We start from the raw sequence: 23,627 nt of genomic DNA, 5'->3' as shown, positions 1-23,627 counted from the left end.
GAGAACTTACAATCTAAGTTATCCACATGTACCTGTGACCAAGTTGGAAAGCCACACATCCAGAATTGAAGGGGACGTTAATTGCCAAGGTGGCATGCAGGATCAGAGTGGGCAGGGAGAAGGGATGTATGTCTCTTTGTGTGTCCACTAATTGTTGGAAGTTGTCTATTCAAAATATGTCCCACACTTCCCAGGGAAGTGACCCAACCCCAGGGTCAGAATAAGCAAAAGCTGCAGGTCATTTCCATCATTTTAGGGCTATGAAAACCACAGCTCTTCCACTGTATCTTACTGTAGGCTCCACCCCTACCAGACCTGTAATGCCAGGCGAGGTAGTAAAATGCAGCTAACACCCACTACTCTCTTTCTGCTAGACAATTTGGGCTCTGAACCACAGGGAAGCAGTATTGTGTGATATTTAAAAATCACTGGAATCATACCCAGAAATCTTAGGTTTCAGTATTGATTCTGCCCCCTACTAGCTATGTGACTAGGGAAATCACTTCATTTGTCTCTGCCTCAGTTTCTGCTCCTGTAAGAAGAATGGTTTGGTTTAGGTGAAAGCTAGGGTTCTGTCTAGTTCTGAAGTGATAACGCCATTTTTCTGCACTTTCTAAAATAAAGGTGGAACTTGCTTAGCAACTTGCTCAGTTTTTTCTTTTTCCTTTTGTTCTCATCTTTCTTAAGCTGAGAATTTGTGAGGGGTTAGGTATAGAGAGAAGGATGTATTTGGAAGGTTGGTAGTGTTCAGTAAATTTCCAAGACACACCTGGCTGCCCTTCACAGCAGGGTGTCAGGGGTACCAGGCTGGGAAGAACAGCCCCCTGACACAGCTGACCAGGCTGAAATAGGAATCACAATGGAGACAGCAAACACAGGCTCTGTTCCAAAGCAACTTGTCCTCTCATTCCTCTCATTCTTGCCTGCTTGGGCTTAAAACCTCATAAAAAACCTCCATTTCCAGCTTAAGGAATGGATTTTGGATCCCTTTTGAATCCCACATTCCTTGGACATTGGCAAGGTATTGGGAGCACAGGGTACTTGTTCAGTAGTTTTCCAGACTATTCTTTGGGCCTAAGCCGAGCTCCTCATTATTGTACGTGGTGTTTTCTTGGTGCCAGGAAATGGTGTTTGAATATTGGAAGGCTCCCTAGGCCAGGCTTGCCAGCTAGCACAGGCCCTTCCAATAGAAGCCCTAAAAGAAATTAGAGAGGCCCCTAACAAAAATCAGGCTTTAGGCTCTGAGGGAATCATACGACTAATTCACACAGCCTGTAGTCGAGGGTCGACAAATATTTGTCCAGCCATACTGTCCATCCTTTCTCTTCACCTACTCTGTGTTACAACCAGAATGCCCTTCCTGCTTTTCATCACACATGATATTCCATTTCCTGTCCATCTTCAATGGTACCTGTTGTCCCCCATGCCTAGAATGCACTCACTCCTCAGCTTCGTGTCCTTCAGACCACATCATTCAAAAGGTCTATCTGTAGTCTATCCAGCTCTGTACTAGGCACTTAATGGGAGGGAAAAAGAAGGAGAAGGAGATGGAGGAGGAGGAAGACCCACAGTCCTTGTCCCTAGAGAGTTTCCAATCAGATTGTTGAAAGAAGAGTAGCACTCACAGACTCATAGAATGCTAAGAAGGTCACCTTAGAGGTCACCTAGACCAAATGGATCATTTTACAAATAAGAAAGCTCATGCCCAGATAGGGTGAGTGACCTGCCCTAGGTCACACACCTACTTAGTAGCAGAAACAGAATAAAAACCCAAGTCTCAGAAATTCCCAGTTTATTGGTCTTGCCATGCTACCCATTCACTTCTGCTGAGTGAGGACAGACCGCAAAGATAAGTCTTCTGCAGACTAGAAAGCAGCCTGTGCGAGTGTAAAACTGGTTTCTAACTTTATGAAGTGGATGGGAGAGGAATCAGAATTTTTCAAGAAATAACAAGAAACAAATTAAAGGCTAGGGTGATGTTACAGATTCTAAGTCCTGTAAAAGCCCCACTAATGGGGTGGTATATGCATGCATGTGTGAATATGCTACTTATCCATACTCAGGACCAAAACAGAGAGAAAAGTTCCGTCTCGTTTACTTAAGGACAGTATAGTATTATTATGGTCAGAATTTCAATATCTTACTTTCCAACAGACTATAGGCTTCTTGAGGGGTTATTTCAGGAAGTACTGAGTTCCCCATCAATGATAGCCTTCAAGTAGATGGTAAATGACCACCTGTTGAAGATAGTATAGAAGGGATGATTATTCAGCTATATATTGGACTGGATTCCCCTAATCCCAAATTCTCTTCCAATTCTGACATTTTGTACTGTTAATTTTTTCCTTAAAGTATCTCTCTTATCCATTTCTTTGGTCACTAGCTTCTACCATACCAGTTGAGCTGCCCATTGCCACATTCTTGTATTGCCACTGTTGTCTCTCAGTCTCCTCATTTCCCACGCCAGTCTGGTCTAGACTATTCATCCTCTTAGTTTCTATCCTGCCACATTCCTTCTCAAGACCCATGGAATGCTTTCTATTGTCCTCAGATGTTTCATGTGTTAACTCCCCAACAGGTCTGTAAGTTCTGAGGGCAAGAAGGAAGTCAGTCACCTTCTCTTGTATCCCTCACTGAATCTAGAAAAGGACTAGCGATATAGCAGCCACTTAGTAAGTTATGGTTGGTGGTTAACCATGGCTCAATTGAGAGACTGAAGAGGAAAGTCAAATCAAGTCACCAACAAATATTGATTAGACGTTTACTTTGTGCCAGAGACTCTATTCAGAACTAAAGATACAGGAAAAAAAAAAAAAGGCAAAACAATCCCTGCCCTGCTGAGCCCTGGGTTCTGGCCCTGGCACTGCTATCAGCTATGTGTCTTTGGGCAAATCAATTCACTCAGCTTTCTCCCCTATTAAAAAAAAAAAGAGGTTGGGGGCAGCACGGTGGTGCAGCAGATAGAGCACCAGCCCTGAAGTCAAGAGGACCTGAGTTCAAATCCAGCCTCAGACCAAATACTTGACACTTACTAGCTGTGTTACCCTTGGCAAGTCACTTAACCCCAATTACCTAAAAATTAAAAAAAAATTAAAATCATAAAAAATTTTTTAAAAGGTTGGATTAGATGATCTCAAAATTCTCTTCTAGCCCTAACGACTCCCCAGTTATCAAGGATTTAAGGAGATTCTTCCATGCCTTAGAAGCTCTATCATACTAATTTGGGGTTGAACATTCACTGTCAAGATGAAAGTCCTGTGGGCCTTGGAAATTTGTCCTTCTAAAGCCCCTCTGCTTAGGCCAGCTGCCCAAGAGTCATGCTTGGGATAAAGGAATGCCTGACCACTGGCAGAATGAAGAGCTGTTTGCCCTTGTTAGCAAGCTCTTCTTTCCCACAAATGGGGCCCAGAATCGCCATCCTGTTCCACTTCAATTACTTCTCCAAGGTGGGACCCAAGCAGCACACGTGTGCGTCAGTCCATGCTCCATGGTGACCTGCCCTCTTTTCTATTGATTTTGTAGCTCTTACAAGCCATTCCCATTGGGGTCGGTCAGGTATACGGATGCAGCAATCCCTGGACAGGCGGCGTTTTCCTGGTGGCCCTGTTCATTTCCTCACCACTCATTTGTCTCCATGCAGCCATAGGCTCCGCTGTGGGCATGCTAGCAGGTAGGGTGAATCTGCTTGCCTACATCTTTATGGGATTATTCTTACCAAGAATTGTTCTTGCCCCTCTTTCCAGTTCTCTGAAGAGTCGCCTTTAAAATTATGGCTGAGCTTGCCACTCATTTGCTGTATTGAGTGACCAGTAGGTACACGATAGGCGCTGCAAAAGGATGTGAAATTAAATGAAGATAGAGTCTCTTCCCTCAAGAAGCCAGCAGTCAGGTTGGAGAGACAAAGCATGCGTGAGCGCACAAGTGTACACACACACACACACACACACACACACACACACACAAAGGAAAAAAATAAAAGACTTGGAGACTTTCAAAGCTTCGTGCCAGCAAATCTAATGCAAATGCAACACATAAATGTGTGGAGAAAGCTGAGGGACAGGATGGAAAGTAAATCTAGGAGACTTCCTAGAGAGTGGAGTTTTGAGCTGAGTTTTAAAAGTGAATAGAGATTTACTAGAGAAAGCAAGGTATTGTAGGCAGGGGAGAATGGCCCCAAATTCGGATTTGGCTTCAGTTGGAAGAGTTTCGATCCAAGACTTTTCCTGGAAAAGATGAATTGCTTTGTGACCAATAAATGAGAAACATTGAGTAATGGAGCCAGAGCATGGGGTTGAGGGAGGCAGTGAAGTCATTTGGCTTCTACCCCTTCCTCCAATTTCTGGATTTGTAAGTTGGGGTGACATTTGAAGTTGTCCCTGTGGCTATTGATGTGGTGGGGGGAGAGGAGGAGGAGTATATGACAGTCACACTCATGGAGTTCCTCACCACTGCCCCCCTACCACCCTGTGCTAGGCAAGGCCATGTCTCAGGGACTCCGGGCCTGCTGAAAATACCCCTTCTTGTTCCCCAGCCCTGACATTGGCCACACCCTTTGCCACCATCTACACGGGCCTGTGGAGCTGCAACTGTGCCCTCTCTTGTGCTGCCATTGGCGGCATGTTCTACGCCCTCACCTGGCAGACACACGTCCTGGCACTTATTTGCGGTAGGTATCCTAGGATCCCCAGGGCCAAGGGCATCCTAGTTATTCTTTTCTTAGCCACAAAATACATATGCAGGATCATAGATTTAGAGGTTGCAAGAATCGTAGAGACCATTCAGTTCAACTCCCTCATTTTACAGATGAGGAAACTGAGGCACCATCTGTATTGCTCTTGGGCAATCACTTCAACTCTGTGGACTTTGGTTTCCCCATTTGTTAAATGGAGATAATACCTACTCAATCTGCCTCCCAAAGAAGTGGTATAGATGAGCAAAGCAACATATTTGAAAAAGTTTTGAAAACATTACCAGCAGTAAGAATGTTTAAGGCATCATCACTCCTTGACTCAGCCTATGGACACAGACAGTGTAGAGAACATGCTTTGAGACATCCAGTAGGCTGCAAATATATATTGACTACCTACTGTATGATCAACCCTTTGTATGCTAGGTCCTCAAGGGGATACAGAAAAGAGAAAACGTAGAGCTGGCGAGGTGAATAGAGTGCCAGGCCTGGAGTCTGGAAGAGCTGAGTTCAGACACTTACTAGCTGTATGACCCTGTGCAAGTCACCTAACTAACCTCTGTCTGCTTCTGTTTCCTCATCTCTCAAGCGGGAATAATAATAGCATTTAGCTCCCAGGATTGTTTTGAAGACCAAATAAGAGAATATTTGTAAAGCACTTAACACAGTACCTGGTGCGTAATAGATGCTTAATAAATGCTTAATTTCCTTCCTTATTTTAAAGATGAGAAACTGAGTCACCAAGAGGATAAGTGACTTGCCCAATATCTGATATTAAGTAATGCGAGTCTCAGACTCAACTGTAAAATTAGACAGTTGGAATAGAGGTCCCCTGAGGTCCCATGTGGGTCTTGATCTCTAAATCTGTGATCAACAAGTGTTGAAAAAGGAAGTGAGTGCATTAGGCCAGTGTCCCAGTTCTCTGTGTGTAGGTAAGAACTGTGTAGCCTTGACTCCATCCTGTGGGAAGGAGCCTGTGGATAACAGGATCTCCTGCCTGCTCCCTGCCTCTGACTGAGGAATCTTCTCTTCCCAGCATTATTCTGTGCCTACACGGGAGCAGCTCTCACCAACATGATGGCAGTGGTAAGTCTGGAATTCCCTGGCTGAGAACCTGGAGTGGAGGACAGACATTGAGTACATTGTGGAGGGGTCCCCCTCGGCAGTTTGTGATGATCTAGGCCACCTCACTCCATTCAATGTATGATACAGAAAACTGAGGGTTAGCAGGAAGGTTATGGGTTCCTGTGCCTGACTCTGTGTACTTAAGTCTGTGGGGGGTGCTTTATACGGTTGTGCATATGTGTAGACATCTGCGTGTGCATGTTTATCTATGTGTATCTATGTGTATATTAATATGGGTATGTATGTATAGGTGTATAGACATACACATCCATATAGGTACTTTTGATATTTATGGTTGTGTCCATGTTTCTGCTTAAACTTAAAATATGAGGCCTATCTGTCTCTGTGCCTCGAAAGTGTTTGCATGCATGTGTGTGCAAAAGTAAGATGTGGTTGGAAGGGAATGATATGAGAAACATCTCTCTGGAGCATCCCAATAAAGTGTCTGTGTATGCGATGGACTGAAAAATCCTGGGAAACAAATGACCAAAGACACCAGGACCTTAGCTCTCATGGCATAGTTCTTACAAGCCTGCATCCTGATAGGACCCCTCTGTCCACTGAGGCGAGGGGAGATTTACTCTCTTCTTTCCTCATGTCCTTCCTATGTATCCACTGTGGATGGACAGCCATCCCATGGCCCCCCCCTCCCATCAGAAAGATCACAAAGTGTAGCAGTGAGTCCCCAAACCTGATATGCTTATTTTCAGGTTGGCTTGCCACCTGGCACGTGGCCCTTCTGCGTCTCGACCCTCATTTTTCTGCTTCTGACGACCAACAACCCTGCCATCTACAAGTTGCCCCTCAGCAAAGTCACGTACCCAGAAGCCAACCGGATCTACTACCTGACAGTGAGAAACACGGAAGAAGAGAAACGCCCCACCGGTGACTAGCCTGGGCCCCATCAGGAAAAAAAAAATGTGCTTTTTTCATGTTCTCCCCTGTCTGCTCCTTCAGATGTTACACCCATGCAAGTCAACTATTCCATCCCATGATGATAATCTCCCTTACCATCTCATACTCTTGTAATAACCCCCCCACCAAAAAAAAATCCGTAACTCACTTTTCATTGAAGATGATTTTTCCTCCCTCTTTCCCCTTAATTCCCCATAGCCATTCATCATCTTATATTAGTGGGAGCTAGTAATGAGCTTGCTGTAGTTAAAATTAAGGAGGGCATTTAAAAGTCCATTGACTTAAAACAGAGACATTATTTAGTCTCTGGCAAGATGATTAAGACACAATCCTATTGGAGTATTTAACTAGACAGTAAATGTTATAAAATCAAGCTTGATTCTCTATCTATATGCAATCACTGGGGAGATAGTGGCACACATGTATAAATCAAGATAGGAAGCATACATATGAATTTCAGAAAAGGTTGCCTCTGTAAAGGGAAAAATCCCATCCTGGTTCACATGTTTTAAGCCAAAACTGGCCAACTTTGTGTAACAGTTCTGACCCAGGAAAGAGTCTAAAAAAATTGAAGTGATTATATATATACATGTATTTTTTTTTATTTTTTTGAAGAGATGTGCATCAAAGGCCAACCAATTCTCAGTAGCAGGGAGGAACGATCAGCAGGTTCATGAATCAGGATCCTGTTTATATATCTATTGGGGATGTTAATCATTTGTTAGCTTAAGTCAAATGCTAGGTTGTAGTTGTGAGTCTGATACAAAAAATTCAAACCGAGTTATAGAAAGTCCCATTTTAATCATAGATCATTATTGATAGAACATTAATGCTGATCATTAGTAATAGAACATCAGTGATAGAACAAAGAGACAGCATCTCATTTATAACTAAGGAGCAGCTGAGGAAAGTGTGCTAGGTATGGATCTAGAGAGCCAAGACTCAAATCTTAGCTCTGCAACTTAATTCCTGTGTGACCTATGGCAAGACGCTACCTATCTAGGCCTCAGTTTCCTCAGCTTTAACAGGAGGAATTTGGAGTAAATAATCTCTAAAGGACCTGCCAACTCAAAAATCTGTGATCTTAGCCTTAACAGTAGACCTTCATTCATTAATTTTATTGTCCTTCCCTGCCATTAACCTGAATTCAATCTTTACCCGTAATACAATGCAATGAGGGGGAATCCAGACAGGGCTCATCCTATGGATCCAACATGGACCTGGAAGTCTAGCATCCATGCCAATAAGTCCCATTTTAAAATATTAATGCAAAAATAGATTAAAACTAAGGTAACCTCATATCCAGGGTGACTGAATTTTTAAGAAATAGGACAAAGAATAGTGAAATTAGAGATTCCAGCCCAACAGGAATTCCATCCTCAGATATTCACAGTTGCCTAGCCTTTTGTGGACTTCAGTTGAATGATGGTTATGTTACATTGAGCATGCAATATAGAGGGAACATGCTATAATATAGAGAGTACAGTATCCTGGTCAACACTCCAGGGTTCTCCAATACAAATTTGCTGTGTGACCTTAGACAAATTATTAAACTATCCTGAGGTTCAATTTCCTCACCTGCCAAATGAATATTCTAGAATGTGCCTGCCTCTTAGTCAAGTATTCTCATGAGAAATGAATGAAATATTGAATATAAAAGCATTTTTAAAAGTATAAAATACTAAGCAGGTGTATTTTATTTTTAACTCTGATATGAATGAGAAAGCCTCTGCACCTAGGTCTGTGAATAGTTTACTTCAGTCCTGCCCTACTCTTAGGTCTAGCCATGAAGAAAGAGATAGTAATTTTTTAGTCTCTCAGTTACCTGTGTTCAGAGGCTGCAGGAAAAGGAAAGAAGACAGTGTTTGTTTGTTTTTTTTAAATATAATCTCCTAAAATGACGGAAAGAGTCAGGACCTCAGAATTGCATCAAAGGCTACCTTCAGTGGAGTTCTCAGCACCAGGAAAGGCCCTCAGCTAAATGTGAGTAAGTGGTTTTGTCTTTGTTGCCTTCCAGTCTCCCTTGCCAACATCTCTCCTTCCTCAGAACAGTCCCATCCTCCCCATATCCATTCTGTGTCCCAGTCTTGCTCTTGAGTGGCTGTCCACCATTCCTTGATAAGGTATTTCCTGGACGTAAGATGTCAGCTGAAAACAGTATAAGGCATATCCCTTCCCTGGTACATTTGAATTTGAACAAGAGATTCTAGAAGAGTAAAAAGCCATGAAGAAGCAAAAGAATGAAGATATTAGCATAAGATAGGCAACAGGGGAACATTTTTATGTAAGGAACTCTATTGAGCACTACCTCAAAGTACAATCCCAAAGACAAAGTCATTCATCTACCTATTCATAAGACTAGCCCATTGACAAGGCCCAACAGCCCTTTTCTAGTTGTGATTCCTCACTGGGTGAGGAATGACACTACCTGTTTCAGAGCAGACCCAAAACATTTGGTCTGAACTGAACATTTTCTATTGCTCATGCTTTTTATTAGGTTTCCAGACAAGAGGAAATATTTGGATGTGAAACACTATATAAACTCCTTTGGAAAAAATTATGGTCTGCCCTTTTACCCTCTACCTCACCCCTAGATCCTTTCCATTCTAGCTCAACAGCTTGTCTTTTATAAGGCATATTGTCAGATGCCTGTTTTTTATTTCAAGTTCCCACTTCAACTTCAGACAGAAACAAGTTTAATTAAGTTGGAGACTCAATTCTTCAGGGAAAAAAAATGTCCAGTATGTCTGGCAGAACCTTTGCATTCAGAAACCTTTCAATATCTCTCTATATGGAAGGATTACCTATATGAACTCAACCATAGGATTCTTCTATGCATGAGGGTGTTGGTAATGGGAAGAAAGTTACCTCATCAATTTGTTAGATGGAAGGGCAAATTGACTAGGCTGCTAGATTGTTAGATAATGGCTTGACTTGCCAAAGGAAATATTATTATAATTTTTAAAAGGTCATCTGGAAAGATAGGATTCATGAATTTCTTCTGGGCAATAAAAGGAAAACTAGATGACAGCCTCTCCCACATAGAATAAGTCAAATCCTGCCCTAAAGGCCAGACAAACTCCCAACAACCTAGTCCACTGGGTAGAGCCAAGAAAAAGGGCTTCCTGAGATTGGTGGATTTCCATGTAATATCACTGAGACTTCCTTCCTCTACACACTGCTATCCCTCATCTTCAAGACGTGGTAGTCCCATTGCCCTGCCTTTCCTGCAAATGCCCTTGGATGTTTAAAAGTCATCCTAGCTCACTCAGAATCCAACCTTCAAAGGCAATCCTCTTCAGGGGATGTCTTCCCCACATGGGCATGAGGTACACGGTCAAAGACCTATTGTAGGCTTTTCTGAAATAGAGGAACACCAATGGAGTAAGCCTTCTAAAGTTTACCTTGTGTTTTGATTCATTGAAAACTGCACCTTAGGGAACCAACAAAGAAGAGGACTTAAGTCACCACAAGTTTATGCTGACTGCTTCCTCACCTCATCCCCCCAAAAAATTGATGAAACCTGTTCAGCCATCTTGACTGGACTAACCCATAGCATTGGTCGCCCATGTGGATAGAGTAGGCATTCACTTGTTTATTTCAAATGCACAGGAGTGCCTTCTATTCTTCTAAAATTATCCCAATTTCTCATGAATTCTTCACGATTATAGTTTCATTCCTTTGGCTTCAGGCTTTGTTTCTGTCAAAATACAAATATTTCTGAGAAGGATAATAAATTAGGTATCACGGTTCCTTTATACCTTATAATGAAAGAGTTTATCAGGTCTTTTCTCAAGAGCTAGCTTTGATAAGGAAGAGGTAGAGAGAGCATGAGGATAAGAAAATATTTAGTTCTGGGCACCCAGTTTCAGCTGGAGCTTATCCAGGGTAGGATGACGAGCATATGATGAGAAATGCAATTCTAAGAGAAATCATTCACAGAACTGGGGATGGTTAACCTGGAAAAGAGAAGACTAATGGGGGACAGAGTTATATTGAAATGGCTATCTTCTGGAAGAGGAACTAGCCTCATTTTATGTAGCTCTAGAATTCAAATTTCATTGTTCTGTAAAATTGGGATTCAATCAAAAGGCTGCACCTAAGGACCTAGAAGGCCGCCTGTGGCCTGAAGGCTGCAGTTCCCACTCCTCTCCCCAGCCTACAGGGTAGAACTTAGGACCAATGTGTGGAAATGACAGGGTGGCAGATTTCAACTCAATATGAGGAAGAAAGAATTCCATTATAATTGGAGCTGTACAACAGGAGAAGAAGCTGCCTCAGAATGCTAGTGGGTTCCCCATCAATGAAAGTGTTTCAGAAGAAGTTAAAGGACCCCCTCACCAGGAAAGCTATAAAAGGGATTCCTTCTTTGGGGTGGTAAGCTTGAATTAAAGTATCTCTAAGGCACCTTTTACTCTAAGAGTCCATGATTCTTTGCAACAGATAATAACTTAGAAAGGGACAGGTAGAGGCTACCACTGAGATTACAAGAAAAATTACAGAAAGGACTGAGAAAGACAAAGACAAATTTTGCTAACCTTACAATTTTTCCCAGGGATGACCTCACTGGCCACTTCATATGTAGTTAGGCACAAAGGCCATTTCAATCAAAGCACTCAAAACTATCTTGTGTAGACAAATTGGGCCTTGCCAATGAAATTCCTCTCTTCCCTTCCCCTATCTTGCCCCCTCATAACAATGGAATGTATAACTTTTTTTAAAGTGACCACTCCTGAGAAATACCAGTGAAAAATATTAATACCCTACCCCCTTTAAAATATTAAAGTCCTTTCAAGAACTTTCTTCCTAGCATGTATTGTTGCGATTACTATAATTGGCTTGTGACCTATTGGCTTGTTTATTTTTCTGTTTGAATCGACACGTTATTTGAGGGCTTGGTGGGTGGGAAGACTATGAGAAGAATCAGTGTCCTAAAACTTTGGTGGGGCTGGCCACTACATTGGGAACCTGATTTCCACCCAATAAATTATAGTCTCATTTAACAACTTCAAAGGTGTTTGATTTTTGTGCAAGTTTTCAGACCGTTCTTTTAATTTCCTTTTAGTTATTGTTATGAGACAAGTGAGGCCTTCTTCCTCCAAAAGGAACCTCTTACCTCTTGTCCCCAGAAATGGCTCAGAAGAGGAAAAGTTCAGAAAAGCCATCTTACCCTTAGTAGCTTCAAAATAAGTTCTCTAGGGGGCATCCCCCTCCCCAGTACTCACCCAGTGCAAAGGACACTTGGCAGCATGTATATCAATGGAAAGAAGCAAAGGAGGATCTAGCTTCCTCCATTCTGTTTTACCTTTTCATAATCAGCCCCATGTAGAATTACTGGTCTTCAGTAAAAGCAGGCACCTCTTACAACTTTAGAGGGTTTAGCTGAAGAGGAAAATGCAGTGTTTGGTGAGGTCTTAAGAGATCTTAAATAAAATGCTGCTGAAGCAGGTGCCGAGTAATAGAAAGAATACTGGATCCAAATACCCAGAAGAATTGGTTTAAATTCCCAATCCACCAGCTGTGATTTGTGTGACTGTGGGCAAATCACTTCACCTCTGATCTCCTCAGTGTCCTCATCTTTGGGATAAGCAACTTAAATAATCTCTCCAAAGTCCCTTCCAACATGGAAATCTCAAGATTCCGTTACTTCACAGTTCAAATGACATTTATATAGTACTTTAAAGTTGGCAAAGTGTTCAATAGACATTAGCTCATTTGAGCCTCACAACAAGCCTGTGGGGAAGATTATTATTTTTATTATCCCCGTTTGAAGAAAAAGGCTTAGAAAAGTTAAATGATTTTCTCATAGTCATACAACTAGTAGGTATCTAAGGAAATATTTTGACCCCAGAGTTTCCTGATTCTGAGTCTATCCACTACAAGCTTTCAGAAGCAAGGAGCCTAATGCTCCTAGTGTCAGTCCCTTCCATCTTCTAGCACAGAAGTTTGCAGGACCTGCTAGAGAAGGCATTCAGACCACCTTCTACTCTTCCCTGCTTGGCTTCCCAATGACCAGGCCCTGCATGTTTTATGGCTATTTACAACTCTGTTCTCTTCAGTCCAGAAATAGAATCCTTCAATTCTTTGGAACTCTCTAGATTACTTTTCTGGAGGTAATAATTTCTGGCCTTTTCAGAAGGCTTATATGCTTTCAAAGGTGGCGTCGCTAGAGTCACTGCTGGGAGTGAGTAGACTAGCTAACAGGCAACTAGGAAACTGACCTTTCTCCACTACCATGTAAGGTCCAGAAGTGGGTTGGAATGAGGATACCACCACAGATGTCAATGTTGGGCAAAGAAGTCTGAAGCCACTGGAAAAGTGGAATCAAAGACAGAAGAAAGGAACGCTGTTGAGAGCTGAATCTGCTGTGAGCTTGAAGGTCACTAGGAAAGCAACAAAGACTTGGGGAGCCCCTGGAATATGACTTCAGATCTAGAGTAAATGACATGAAAGAAGCTGCCACCTTTGCCACTGCGTAAGGAATCTGGATCAACACTAAATGCAGCTCTCCTCCTTTCCTTGGAATGTTGGGCCAGCTCTAGGTCCTTCCAGATGGTTTGTTTTTCTTTCTTTCCATGGTATGTCCCCCATGCCCAGCTCCCTCTACTCAGTAATTCTACACAAACTAGTGAGGTGGGAGAGGTGACTTTGACGTCAGCTGGGCCTGCCTGGAGGTTGCCTGCTCAGGTGTATCTAATTCCAAGTCTCTAAACCTGGGTGGGCCACCCTCCTCCCAATTATTGCCATGTTCCCAGGCCCTAGGCAGCTGATGCGTAGCCCCATAGAGCCCAAGAAGCCAAACAAAGTATGTTTAGATTGGGGCCTCTTTTCAAAGTCCCCAGATGCCCAAGCACATAGCCTTTTGGGAACTGGGGGGAGGCGGTGGACTTCCCTAATATAAGGATCTCTGGGATGCTCTTTCCTGAGGCGGAAGATCTAGATTCCCATCAGGAGCTCATGGTGAAAGCCTCATCTACAAAGATCCAGGAGTCCAGCATTCTGGACAGCTCTCTTTAGGAAGGGATAGCAGTATTCAGAAAGAGGAGAGGACTGAAATTTTCCACAGCATTAAGTGCAAGGAACCTTAGGGATAGGCCTGCAGAAATTTCCACTGGGGGAAGGAAGGAAACTCTGCTCCCTGCCTAGAGAAAGGAATTAAAGGAGCTTATTGAGGCTGTATATTGACCACCCCCACTCCCCAGGTGGAAGAGGGAGGAGGAGGGGCAATTACTAGGACGAGAATCATTCTGAAACCCTTTTCTAATGAAGAAAGCAGCCAGGATATAATATACCAGCTGGGGATGGCACATCAAGCTGACTAGTCAAGGGCATTACCCCTTTAAGAAAATCTGCTTGCCCCGACAAACCTGGTGAATTAAACCAATAGGGAGACCATGGTAACAAAAGCCTACAGTGCCAGGGGAGTTTAGGAAATTGTCACTTGACAGGAAGACTAGAAAAGGAGAGAAAGAAATAATAGCAAGCCAGTGAATTGCAAAGAGGACATCTCCCCTCTCCCTCTATCCCCTGTTCTTCCTTCTCCACCTCCATGGTACCCAACACCCATTGGCAGAGATGCTCCAGGCATGAGATTAGAGGATGCAAGGATACTTTTAAGTAACTAAGTAAGAGAATGAGATAAAGTGATTCAGAGGCAAGGGGATGAGAGTCTAGGAAGGAGGCACCTGGAAGCTGAGTGCTGGAAGGACTACCCTCATTCAGGGGAAGGGTGCTGACAAGCAGCAACCTCAACACCCCAATGGTCTGGTGGTGTCTTGCTGAAGGGAGCCCAAGGACGAGGTCTCAGGAGAGAGAAAGGACTCATCTCCCGACAGGACACTCCAAGTCACCAGCAGGGAAAGGAGAAAGGTTTGTTTCTTCCTGTTACCCCTTTTCACTGAGACATGTGTTCTTGGGTCTTGGGGACTTGCACACAACTCAAAGGAACACCATATAGCACAGAGTTTGAGAGCTGGATGAGAACTTAGAGCTCATTGAATCCAACTCCCTTCATGAGGTAGCTGTGTTGTACAGGGAATACAGTACCAGGCCTAGAGTCAGGCAGACCCACGTTAAAATTCAGCCTCAGACATTTACTAGCTGTATGACCCTGGGCAAATCACTCACCCTAGGTCCATTTCCTTTGCTGCAAAATTGGGTAACAATAGCACCTGCATCCCAAGGTTGTTATGAGGATTGGATGAGATATTTGTAAAGTGCTTGGCATGTAGCAAGCTCTATATAAATGCTAGCCAATTATTATTACTGTTATAGTTGTTGTTATTTTACAAAGAAGGAAACTGAGGGCCGGAGTAGTGAGGTGATTCATCCAAGGTATCACAGCTGGCTAGTGACAGAACTGAGATCAGAACCTAGTCTCTGACTCCTGTCCAACACTTTCTGCCTCACTATGTTGTCTCATAGGATGATGGATCTGAGTAAGTCCTAGAGGCTTAAGGGAATTAGGATGCCCCTGGGTCTCTTCTAGTGTGCTTTAAACATTTAGGAGTCCCCCAAATCCCCAGGGTCTCCTTGAATTAAATGTTATCTTTACCAAAAGTGCCCCCTTCTTATCTTCCTCTTTGCTTAATCTAAAAAGGCTCTGAAGCCCAGTCAGCCTGTACCTTCTATCCTAAGGATTTATTAAAAGACTGACCCAACACGACATAAGCAGTGGTCCCTAGGTCCATCATTGGTTTGCAAGACTGTAACTGGGTACCTTACTTTTATCACTATGTGTATATCATAGTATAGTAGAAAGAACTGGATCAGGAGTCTGGGGGCCTGGGTTCCACTCCCAGCCCTATCCCTAACTAACTATATGACCTCAAGCAAATCATTTAACATTTCTGGGCCTCAGTTTCCCCATCCGTAATATAAGTAGTTGGGACCAGATGATTTCTAAAGTCATTTCCAGTGCTAACATCTTATTTCTCTGATGTTCTCCCTGCTTTTACCACCTAAAAATAGACAACATTTAATTTTCAAGGGGTCCATTTGATGTACTGAATATTGACTACTGGCTATAATCGATCTGTGAATTATTTGTGATTTCAATGATTTACACACTTTCTCTCCTAGAAAAAGTGGTAGCAGAGCATAATAGGAGTATTGGCCTCCATGTCAGAAGACCCAGATCCAACACTTTTATGGTCCTACCCTATAGTAGGTGCTATGAGGAAATATAAGAGGAGAAGACACCACTCTTAAAGAGCTGATAATCTAACTGAGGAGAAAGGAATAACACATGGTGAATAATCCAGCATTGAAGAGGATGCTCCTGACTCTAAGTCAGGATCACAGACTTTTCAACAACTGTAGGAGCTATCCAAAAGTAGAAAAGTCTACCTTGGTAAGGAAGGAGTAGCCTGATGCAAGAAGTCTTTAGACAGATATGAGATGACCACCTGGTGAGCATACTGAGCAGGGGGAAAATTTCATACTTCACATTGGAGTTGGAATAGATGATCTGAAGTCCTTTCCAACTCTGAAATGTCTTTGATTCTAAATGGCAAAATAAAATGCAGAGAACTGAGAGATTACTGTGGGTGGCAACATGGATCCCTATCTTCCTAGAAGGGAGTAGATGTTCTCTCTCCTATCCTCATAGAAGAGACAGAAGTTGGGTTGGGTATGGAAAGATGAGGAGGATTCAGATGACGGAGAAGGGAATGACAGAAAGGTCTATTCAGGTTGTAAGGTGATGGAGGTATGAATAAAAGTAGGATAGGACTTATCATGAGAGTGAAGAGACCTGCCTAATGGAATGAAGGGTTTGTATAGGAGAAAAGTTGGAAACAATTTGGATAGATCAAGTGCAAACAGATTGGGGGATGAAGGTGGCTTGAAACCTAGATGGAGGAATTGAAGTTTACGGTGACAAATGATCATGAAACCATTTTAACTTCCTAAACAAGGGAGGAATGGGATAAAAGGTGTTTTGGGGTGAGGAATTTGACAGTGTGTAGGTTATATTGGAGAAGGGAGAGTCAGAGAATTTGGTCAGGAAATTTTTTTCAATAATGCAAATACAAGGAGCTGAGGGCCAAGCGTCATGACAGTGAGAATAGAGAGGAAAGAACAGATATGAGAGGTGTTGAAGAAGAAATTGATAGCATTTGATGATTGATTGGCTATATTTTTGAAAAAGTTTTCCTTCTCCTTCACTCCATCTTTCCCAGTAGGCATAGTATGTAAAAGGAGTTGAAAATCAATCCAACCAATTAGCCTACTGGTAAGCAGCTCTGGGAAAAGGTACAGAGGCAGAAGGTGTGAACAGGTGAAAAGGTTAAACACTATTACCTAAAATCAGATCTATGAATTACTCATGGATTTCCATGATTCATACTCTTCCTCTTCCAGAAAGAGGTAGTAGGAAATAACAAAAGAAATAATGGACCCAGAGTCAGAAGTCCTGACTCTAATAGTTCTCTGCCATGAGTAAAGTCATACAAGCTCTCTAAACCTCAATTTCATCATCTGCATGGAGAATAATAATACTGCCACTATCTGAGCTTGAAGATCTTGATGGAGAAAATCTTGGTAAATCCTAATGTTAATGGGATTTGTAAGTCCTAATGTAGCAGTGTGAGTTATTATGAATAATAACATTGAGAATTGGCTGAGTGATTAGATGACAATTTAAAATAATTCACTTCCTTGTGCCCACATCGACATGGCTCCAATCTTTCATTCTCTCTTTCCTCAGGCCTTCCCTTTTCTTAGATTCCCTAGGGTTCTTTGCTCCTGTTTCCTTTGCTTCCCCTAGGAAATGTCAGCCATAGTTTAAAAGTCAATGTACCCTACAGAAGGGACAGAGTGCTGGGCTTAGAGTCAAGAAGACTCATCTTCATGAGTTCAAATTTGACCTTAGACATTTACGAGCTATGTGACTCTGAGCAAGTCACTTAAGCCTATTTGCCTCAGTTTCCTCATCTCTAAAATAGGCTACAGAAGGAAATGGCAAATCACTCCAGTATCTTTGCCAAGAAAACCCCAAATGGGGTCACAAAGAGTGAAAACGACTGAACAATACCACCCTACAGAAACATGGATCAGTGCTTTGCCACTAGCCAGTTGTGTGACCTCGGTCAAGTACTTCCTCTCTCTGGGTCCCAGTTTCCTTATCTATAAAATGAAAGGACTGGATCAGATAATCTCTATGTTCCCTACCAGCTCTAGCATTCTATGATTCCATGATATTCTGAAAAATAGCTTAAAAGAATATGACTTCAACATGGAAAGAGATGGTTCTTTTCTCAAGCTCAAGGACTACTCTTTACAAGGCACAAATTAAAGTTTGCTGAATTCAATTGAATTCTATGCATAGGCTACTGAGCCAGATGCTGAAGAGACAAAGATGAAAAATTATGCTTTTTTTGCCCTGAAGGGGTGTAAAAATCCAGTAGGGCCAATAAGACTTGCATACAAATCAGTATACTACAAGGTAGAATGTGACAGAAAGGAGCGAAGGAAACAAGCATTTATTAAGCGCCTACTGTGGACCAGGCATAGGCTAAGCACTTTATGAATATTATCTCATTCGGTCCCCACAGCAAACTTGGGAAGTAGATGCTGCCATTAGCCCCATTTTACAGCTGAGGAAACTGAGGTAAGTAGCTCGCCAAGGATCACCTAGCTAGTAAGTGTCTAAGGTTGGAATGAAACTCAGGTCTTTTTGACTTCAGACCCAGAGGCAAAGAAGTGGTCCAGGAAAAATGCTCTGGCATGTGAAGAAGGAGAAATCACCTTCAGCTGCAGGTATCAGCCAAGGCTTTATGGGGAAGGTAGTACTTGAGCTTAGCCTTAAAGGAAGAGAAATCGCTTGATGCCCAGAGACAAGGAGGGGGCACATTCCAGACACACGGGAGGGAGGCATGGATATGTGGAGGCAGGAGAGAGCAAGACCTTTTTAAGGAACACACCGCTAGTGGAGTTCGGCTGGAATGTAGAGTGTGAGGAGGAAAAAAGGCTAGAAAGATATGAGTGTGTGAAGAAGAGGAACATGAGGAGGGCCTTAAGTCCCGAGCTAAGTAGTACACATGCTATCCTACAAACAATAGGGAGCCACTAAAGGATTTTGAGCAAAGGAGTGACCTCATCAGACCCGTGCCTTTGGGAGGAAAATGTGATGGCCGTATCTTTTAATGCTGAGGAAATTGCCTCGGAGTGACTGTGAATGGGTGGAGGCAGGGGGCGAGGAGGTCAAAAGAGATGCTGAGGCAAGGGAGGTGCTGCTGAGGGTGTGCTGAATGGGTCAAGCTGTGGCTACCTAGATTCTCCACGGGGTGAGTTCCCCATTTTTCTTTCTAACAAATGATGTGGGGCTGAAAGAAAGCCAGCTCCTGTCCAGGAGACAGGTTTTAAGGGGCACATCCAAACCCAGTAACAGAGGAGAAGACTCGCAGACCCTGCGGCCTGTCAGTGAAGATGGCTTTTTAGCAAAGAAAATCTGAATCCTTTGTCTCATCTAAAGGACCTTTTTTCCCTCATCAAAAGGAACCCTTTAGAAGTTACAAAAGGAAAGGAAGCACAGCCTCTGCTGCTGCCTGTGTGTTTTTCTACAAGACCCAAAGTGGCCTTTGTCACCTTTGACATCTGGATGGTTGGCATTTTACAGGGTTTTTGCTAGAAGTCAGGTCAGGTGTGGCCACAGTGGGAGGGCCGCTCTTCCAGAAAAGTGTTTCCCAACAAATCATTAACACTCGTAACTGCCTCTCCCTCACCTGTAAGCACCACTGGACCCTGGCCTAGGAAAACACTAGAGCTCAGGGAGTCTCCTGGCGGGGGGGGGGGGGGGGGGGGGGGGCGGGGGGAGGAGGGAGGGGCACCACGTCCTGGAATGGACCTGAACAAGATCTAGCACAAGACCCCCCGCGTTGGGGCACCTAAGGAGGCTTCTGTGGGGAGGAGAGCCATGCTTCAAACACCACTGGCATGCAGAGGAATTGCTGAACTACTAAGACTAACCTCTATTCCAGGAAAAAATACAGAATGTGAGCACTTTCTAGGTGCAAAGCCCTATATGGGTATAATGAGGGATTCACCAGCCCTAATAATACTGAGAGCAGCTTACATTTACATATAAAAGAGGCAGCATTGCCTAAAGGAGAGAGAGAGAGAGCAGGCCGCAAAGCCCAGAGGACCTGGCTTCAAGTCCAGCCTCTGACATGCAGTAGCTGGGTGACCTTTCTGTGTTCTAGACGACTCACGATTTTAAGCGGCAGAGGGAGTTTCCTCACAATGGTCTCAGGAGTCCTGCCCTGGGCAAGCTAATGGTCTGAATACAAACATATGAAGTACCTCACTTTTCTTATCTGTTAAATGGGGATAAGAGCTGCCCTCCCCAGCTCAAAGACCATAACAGGTCAGCAACTTTTGACAGTTTTAAAGCATGTATTAATGTGAAATTAAAAATTATTAGTTTCCAGCTGGAGTCTAAGCAGCCACCAGGTGTTGAGAGTGTAATTGTTCTCATGGCAGAGGGGATTTAAGGCGACAGGTTACAACCCAATGTCTCTTACAGCTGATCTGATTCACGGCTGTAGCATTGCACAGCTGGAGAACCCAGCTGATGGTTAATGAACAGCTGACCTGTAATTCACACTGGCCTAGGGACATATTATGGAACCGATTCATGTGAAGTGTGCTTGATTACGATGGGGATGGCAAGGACAGGAAGAAGTAAGCAAGAGTTTCACAAGGTCTTCAGAAAATGACATCATGACAAGTCTATCATGTCTCCTGAGATTATAGTTCCTAGGTCATAGTTCCAAGAGAAAATAACCAGAAATTTGAACCAATAGGCAGCTTCCCTTGTTTTACTTAAGGCCAACCAGCAGGCAGAGTAAATAGTCACCTACATATGTGGGTTGAGAGCAACCAGGAATGGCATTCCATCAAAGAACACGTTCCCCTCTCGCATTCAGTGCTGGAATTTCCATTCTAAGAGATCCATCTCTTTAATTGAAGCATCTCCACCTCTTAAATAAGGAAGAGAAGATCACTAAGTCAGCAATATCTACCCAGGAATGGATATTTTATGATATTTCTTTGCTTGACAAAATATAGCCCTGGGTTTTTATTTTCATACAGACGTGGATTTAAAAGAAAAAAAACCCTTTTGACTTTGACTTTGCTTTTTTGTTTCTCACTCTTTCTTAACCTGCCTGAGATTTTGCTTCCCTAAATACTCCCAACTCACTAATTCAAGTCAATTGAGTAATGTTGTTTTTCTCCCTTCTCAGAGTTGTTGATTTCTCTACTCAGGACCCATGCTTTCAGCCTCACATTCTTTCTCCCTTCCAGATTTCTTGCTTGGGAAGGAGGAGAGATGCTCAGTGGGTTTGAAAAAAAAAGAAAGTGGGATGGTTTGAATTTAATAAATAAGAAGTAGGCAGTTAATTCATGGACAGACAAAACTGAGGCTTCTACAGAACATGGATTTCTAGAGAAGCAGGGTAGCATAGTAGCAGGGGTCTGATCTTAGAGTCAGGAAGACCTGTCTGAGTCCCATGTCTGACACAATTGGTTGTACAATGCGGTCAAGAAGTCACTTAACCTCTCAGTGCCCCAAGGCTATTCTCTAAGAATATAATTATAGAACAGTGCCCATCTTCATTGGTAGGAGGATTTCCTCATGAGGAGTTCCCTATACCAATGGAATCAGGAGCAGCCAGAGACAGAGCCCAAGGAAGAACAATTCACATTTAGTGATTTAAAATAGACCATAGAGCATTGTCCTCACCCTAATCCTGTAAGGGAGGCAGTGTAAAAACTATCTCCATTTTACAGACAAAGAGGCTAAAGCTCAGGGAGATTACAAGGCTAACTAAGTGATAGGTAGAGCATGGATGAAATCTGGGTCTTCTAGGTCCAAGACCAGAGTTCCTTTGGTTGTGACACTCAGCTTTGGGGAAAGCAGCATGTAAAATGGTGTCCCCTTAGACCTGAGTGTAACCAAGAGAGGAAAAGAAGTGGGATGGTGTCTGTTGGAGACATACGGAAGTGAAACTGGATGCCCAGTGATCCTCCTCCAAGCCTCCCTAGGAGCCTCGTTGGGCTTCATCCTTTGCAGCTATCATATTTGATTTTCATTTCCTGTTGCTCCCTGATTTTACCCTCTATTCAGAAAACAACTTGGACTGACTTGGAATCTGTCTCTGATTTCGTACCCCTGGCCAGGTGTCAGTGAGGAGCACCCTCCCAAGGTTGAAGAAAAAGAGGACGAGAGCCTAGAGGCTGCTGTGCCCAGGCGACACCACATATTTCACATTGAGTGGTCCTCCATACGGAGGAGGAGTAAAGGTGAGATTGATGCTTCTTCCTCTTTTCCACTCCTCTCCCCATTCTTATCCTCTCGTCTACCACTGGGGATGGGAGGAGGTCTAAGAATAGGAATGGATCCACCACAGGCTGGAGGTTTTCTGAAGCTGAGTTTTCCAGAATCCAAACCCTCAGCAAACTTGTCCTTCCTCTATCCTGGGAGCCCTCTTCCTTGCATCTGTGTCCTAAAATGTGGTACCCAGAACTCAACACAATACCCAGATCTGGTCTGGCCAGGCCAGACTCTGTCAAGAAAGCCTCAGACTATCAGATATCAAGTCTTTTTATGAAGATCTAGAAAGGACCTCAGAGATGAACTAGTCCAAACCTCTCCCTTTACAGATGAGGAGGCCTAGGCACCAACTCAACACATATCTATGAAGTATCCATCATGTTACAGTCATTGTATTGGTTGCTAGAAATATACTCCTGTCAGGGGCAGCTAGGTGGCGCAGTGAATAGAGAGCCACTGGCCCTGGATTTAGGAGGACCTGAGTTCAAATCTAGCCTCAGACACATAACATTTACTGGCAGTCTGACCCCAGGCAAGTCACTTAACCCCATTGCCTAGCCAGATATACATACATATATATATATATATATATATGTGTGTGTGTGTGTGTGTGTGTGTGTGTGTGTGTATATATGTATATATATATATGTGTGTGTGTGTGTGTATGTATATATATATATAGTATATACACACACATACACACATACATATATATATATGTATATATATGTGTGTGTGTGTGTGTGTATGTATATATATATATAGTATATACACACACATACACACATACGTATATACACATATATATACGTATTATATATATGCACATATACATATATATACACGCACACACACACACACCACACACACACACACACACACACACACACATATATATACATACAGACCCAGGATTCTGTCTCTGATGAGAACAACTAGGGATGATTTAGAAGACAGCCTAGTGGCCTAGTCAGCCACAACCCTGATAGAAAAGAGGCGAAGAGAGAGGAACATTTCAGGGTTGTATGTGAAAGGACTTAATGAAAAATGAGACGTTCCAGGAGATACATGGAAAACAGGAGGGCTTGAAGGAGGAGACAACTGGGTGGAGCCTTTGCACAGTAATGAAAAATAGAAAGGAATGAAGAGCAATGCATCTGCTGAGCCAGCAGTCTCACTTCCTCACAAAGCTTGGGAACTATTTTTTTCCTTGCTCTTATAATGCCATCTTCCAACCCATTCATGATGACACTCTTAATTTCTTTGGAAACTACCCTAGCGCCTGAAAATCTCGGGTACTTAGCAAATGGGTGAGATGAGCAGGAGAGCCAAATAGACTCTTAAAAATACAAGTATTCCAAGGGACACATTGCTGTTTTCATAACTAACCAGCAGAGGGATCCAAAGAATCAGGAATGCAATACTTCTACTCAAAAAAATAAATAAGTAAGCTTTTATTAATTTTGTTTTAGACAGAAAGGGCAGCCAGGTGGTGCAGTGGATAGAGTTCTGAGCCTGAAGTCAAGAAAACTCACCTTTTTGAGTTCAAATCTGGCCTCAGAC

The 23,627-nt window shown here is 43.0% G+C and overlaps 1 protein-coding gene across 1 annotated transcript in view; it reads left to right on the top strand.

The window, feature by feature from the left end:
- SLC14A2 (solute carrier family 14 member 2) overlaps positions 1 to 23,627 on the top strand; it is a 70,183-nt gene that overhangs the window by 18,205 nt on the left and 28,351 nt on the right. Inside the window, exons 6-10 of the mRNA XM_020985743.2 lie at positions 3,523 to 3,670; positions 4,532 to 4,666; positions 5,724 to 5,773; positions 6,523 to 6,697; positions 21,911 to 22,033. Of these exons, the coding sequence (XP_020841402.1) occupies positions 3,523 to 3,670; positions 4,532 to 4,666; positions 5,724 to 5,773; positions 6,523 to 6,697; positions 21,911 to 22,033 (631 nt within the window). The remainder of the gene's footprint in view (positions 1 to 3,522; positions 3,671 to 4,531; positions 4,667 to 5,723; positions 5,774 to 6,522; positions 6,698 to 21,910; positions 22,034 to 23,627) is intronic.

This window comes from Phascolarctos cinereus, unplaced genomic scaffold, assembly GCF_003287225.1.
Source record: "Phascolarctos cinereus isolate Bilbo 61053 unplaced genomic scaffold, phaCin_HiC Scaffold_4;HRSCAF=312, whole genome shotgun sequence".
Lineage (NCBI taxonomy): Eukaryota > Metazoa > Chordata > Mammalia > Diprotodontia > Phascolarctidae > Phascolarctos > Phascolarctos cinereus.
The sequence above is the reverse complement of the archived record's forward strand: the minus strand, read 5'-3'. Positions and strand labels throughout refer to the sequence as shown.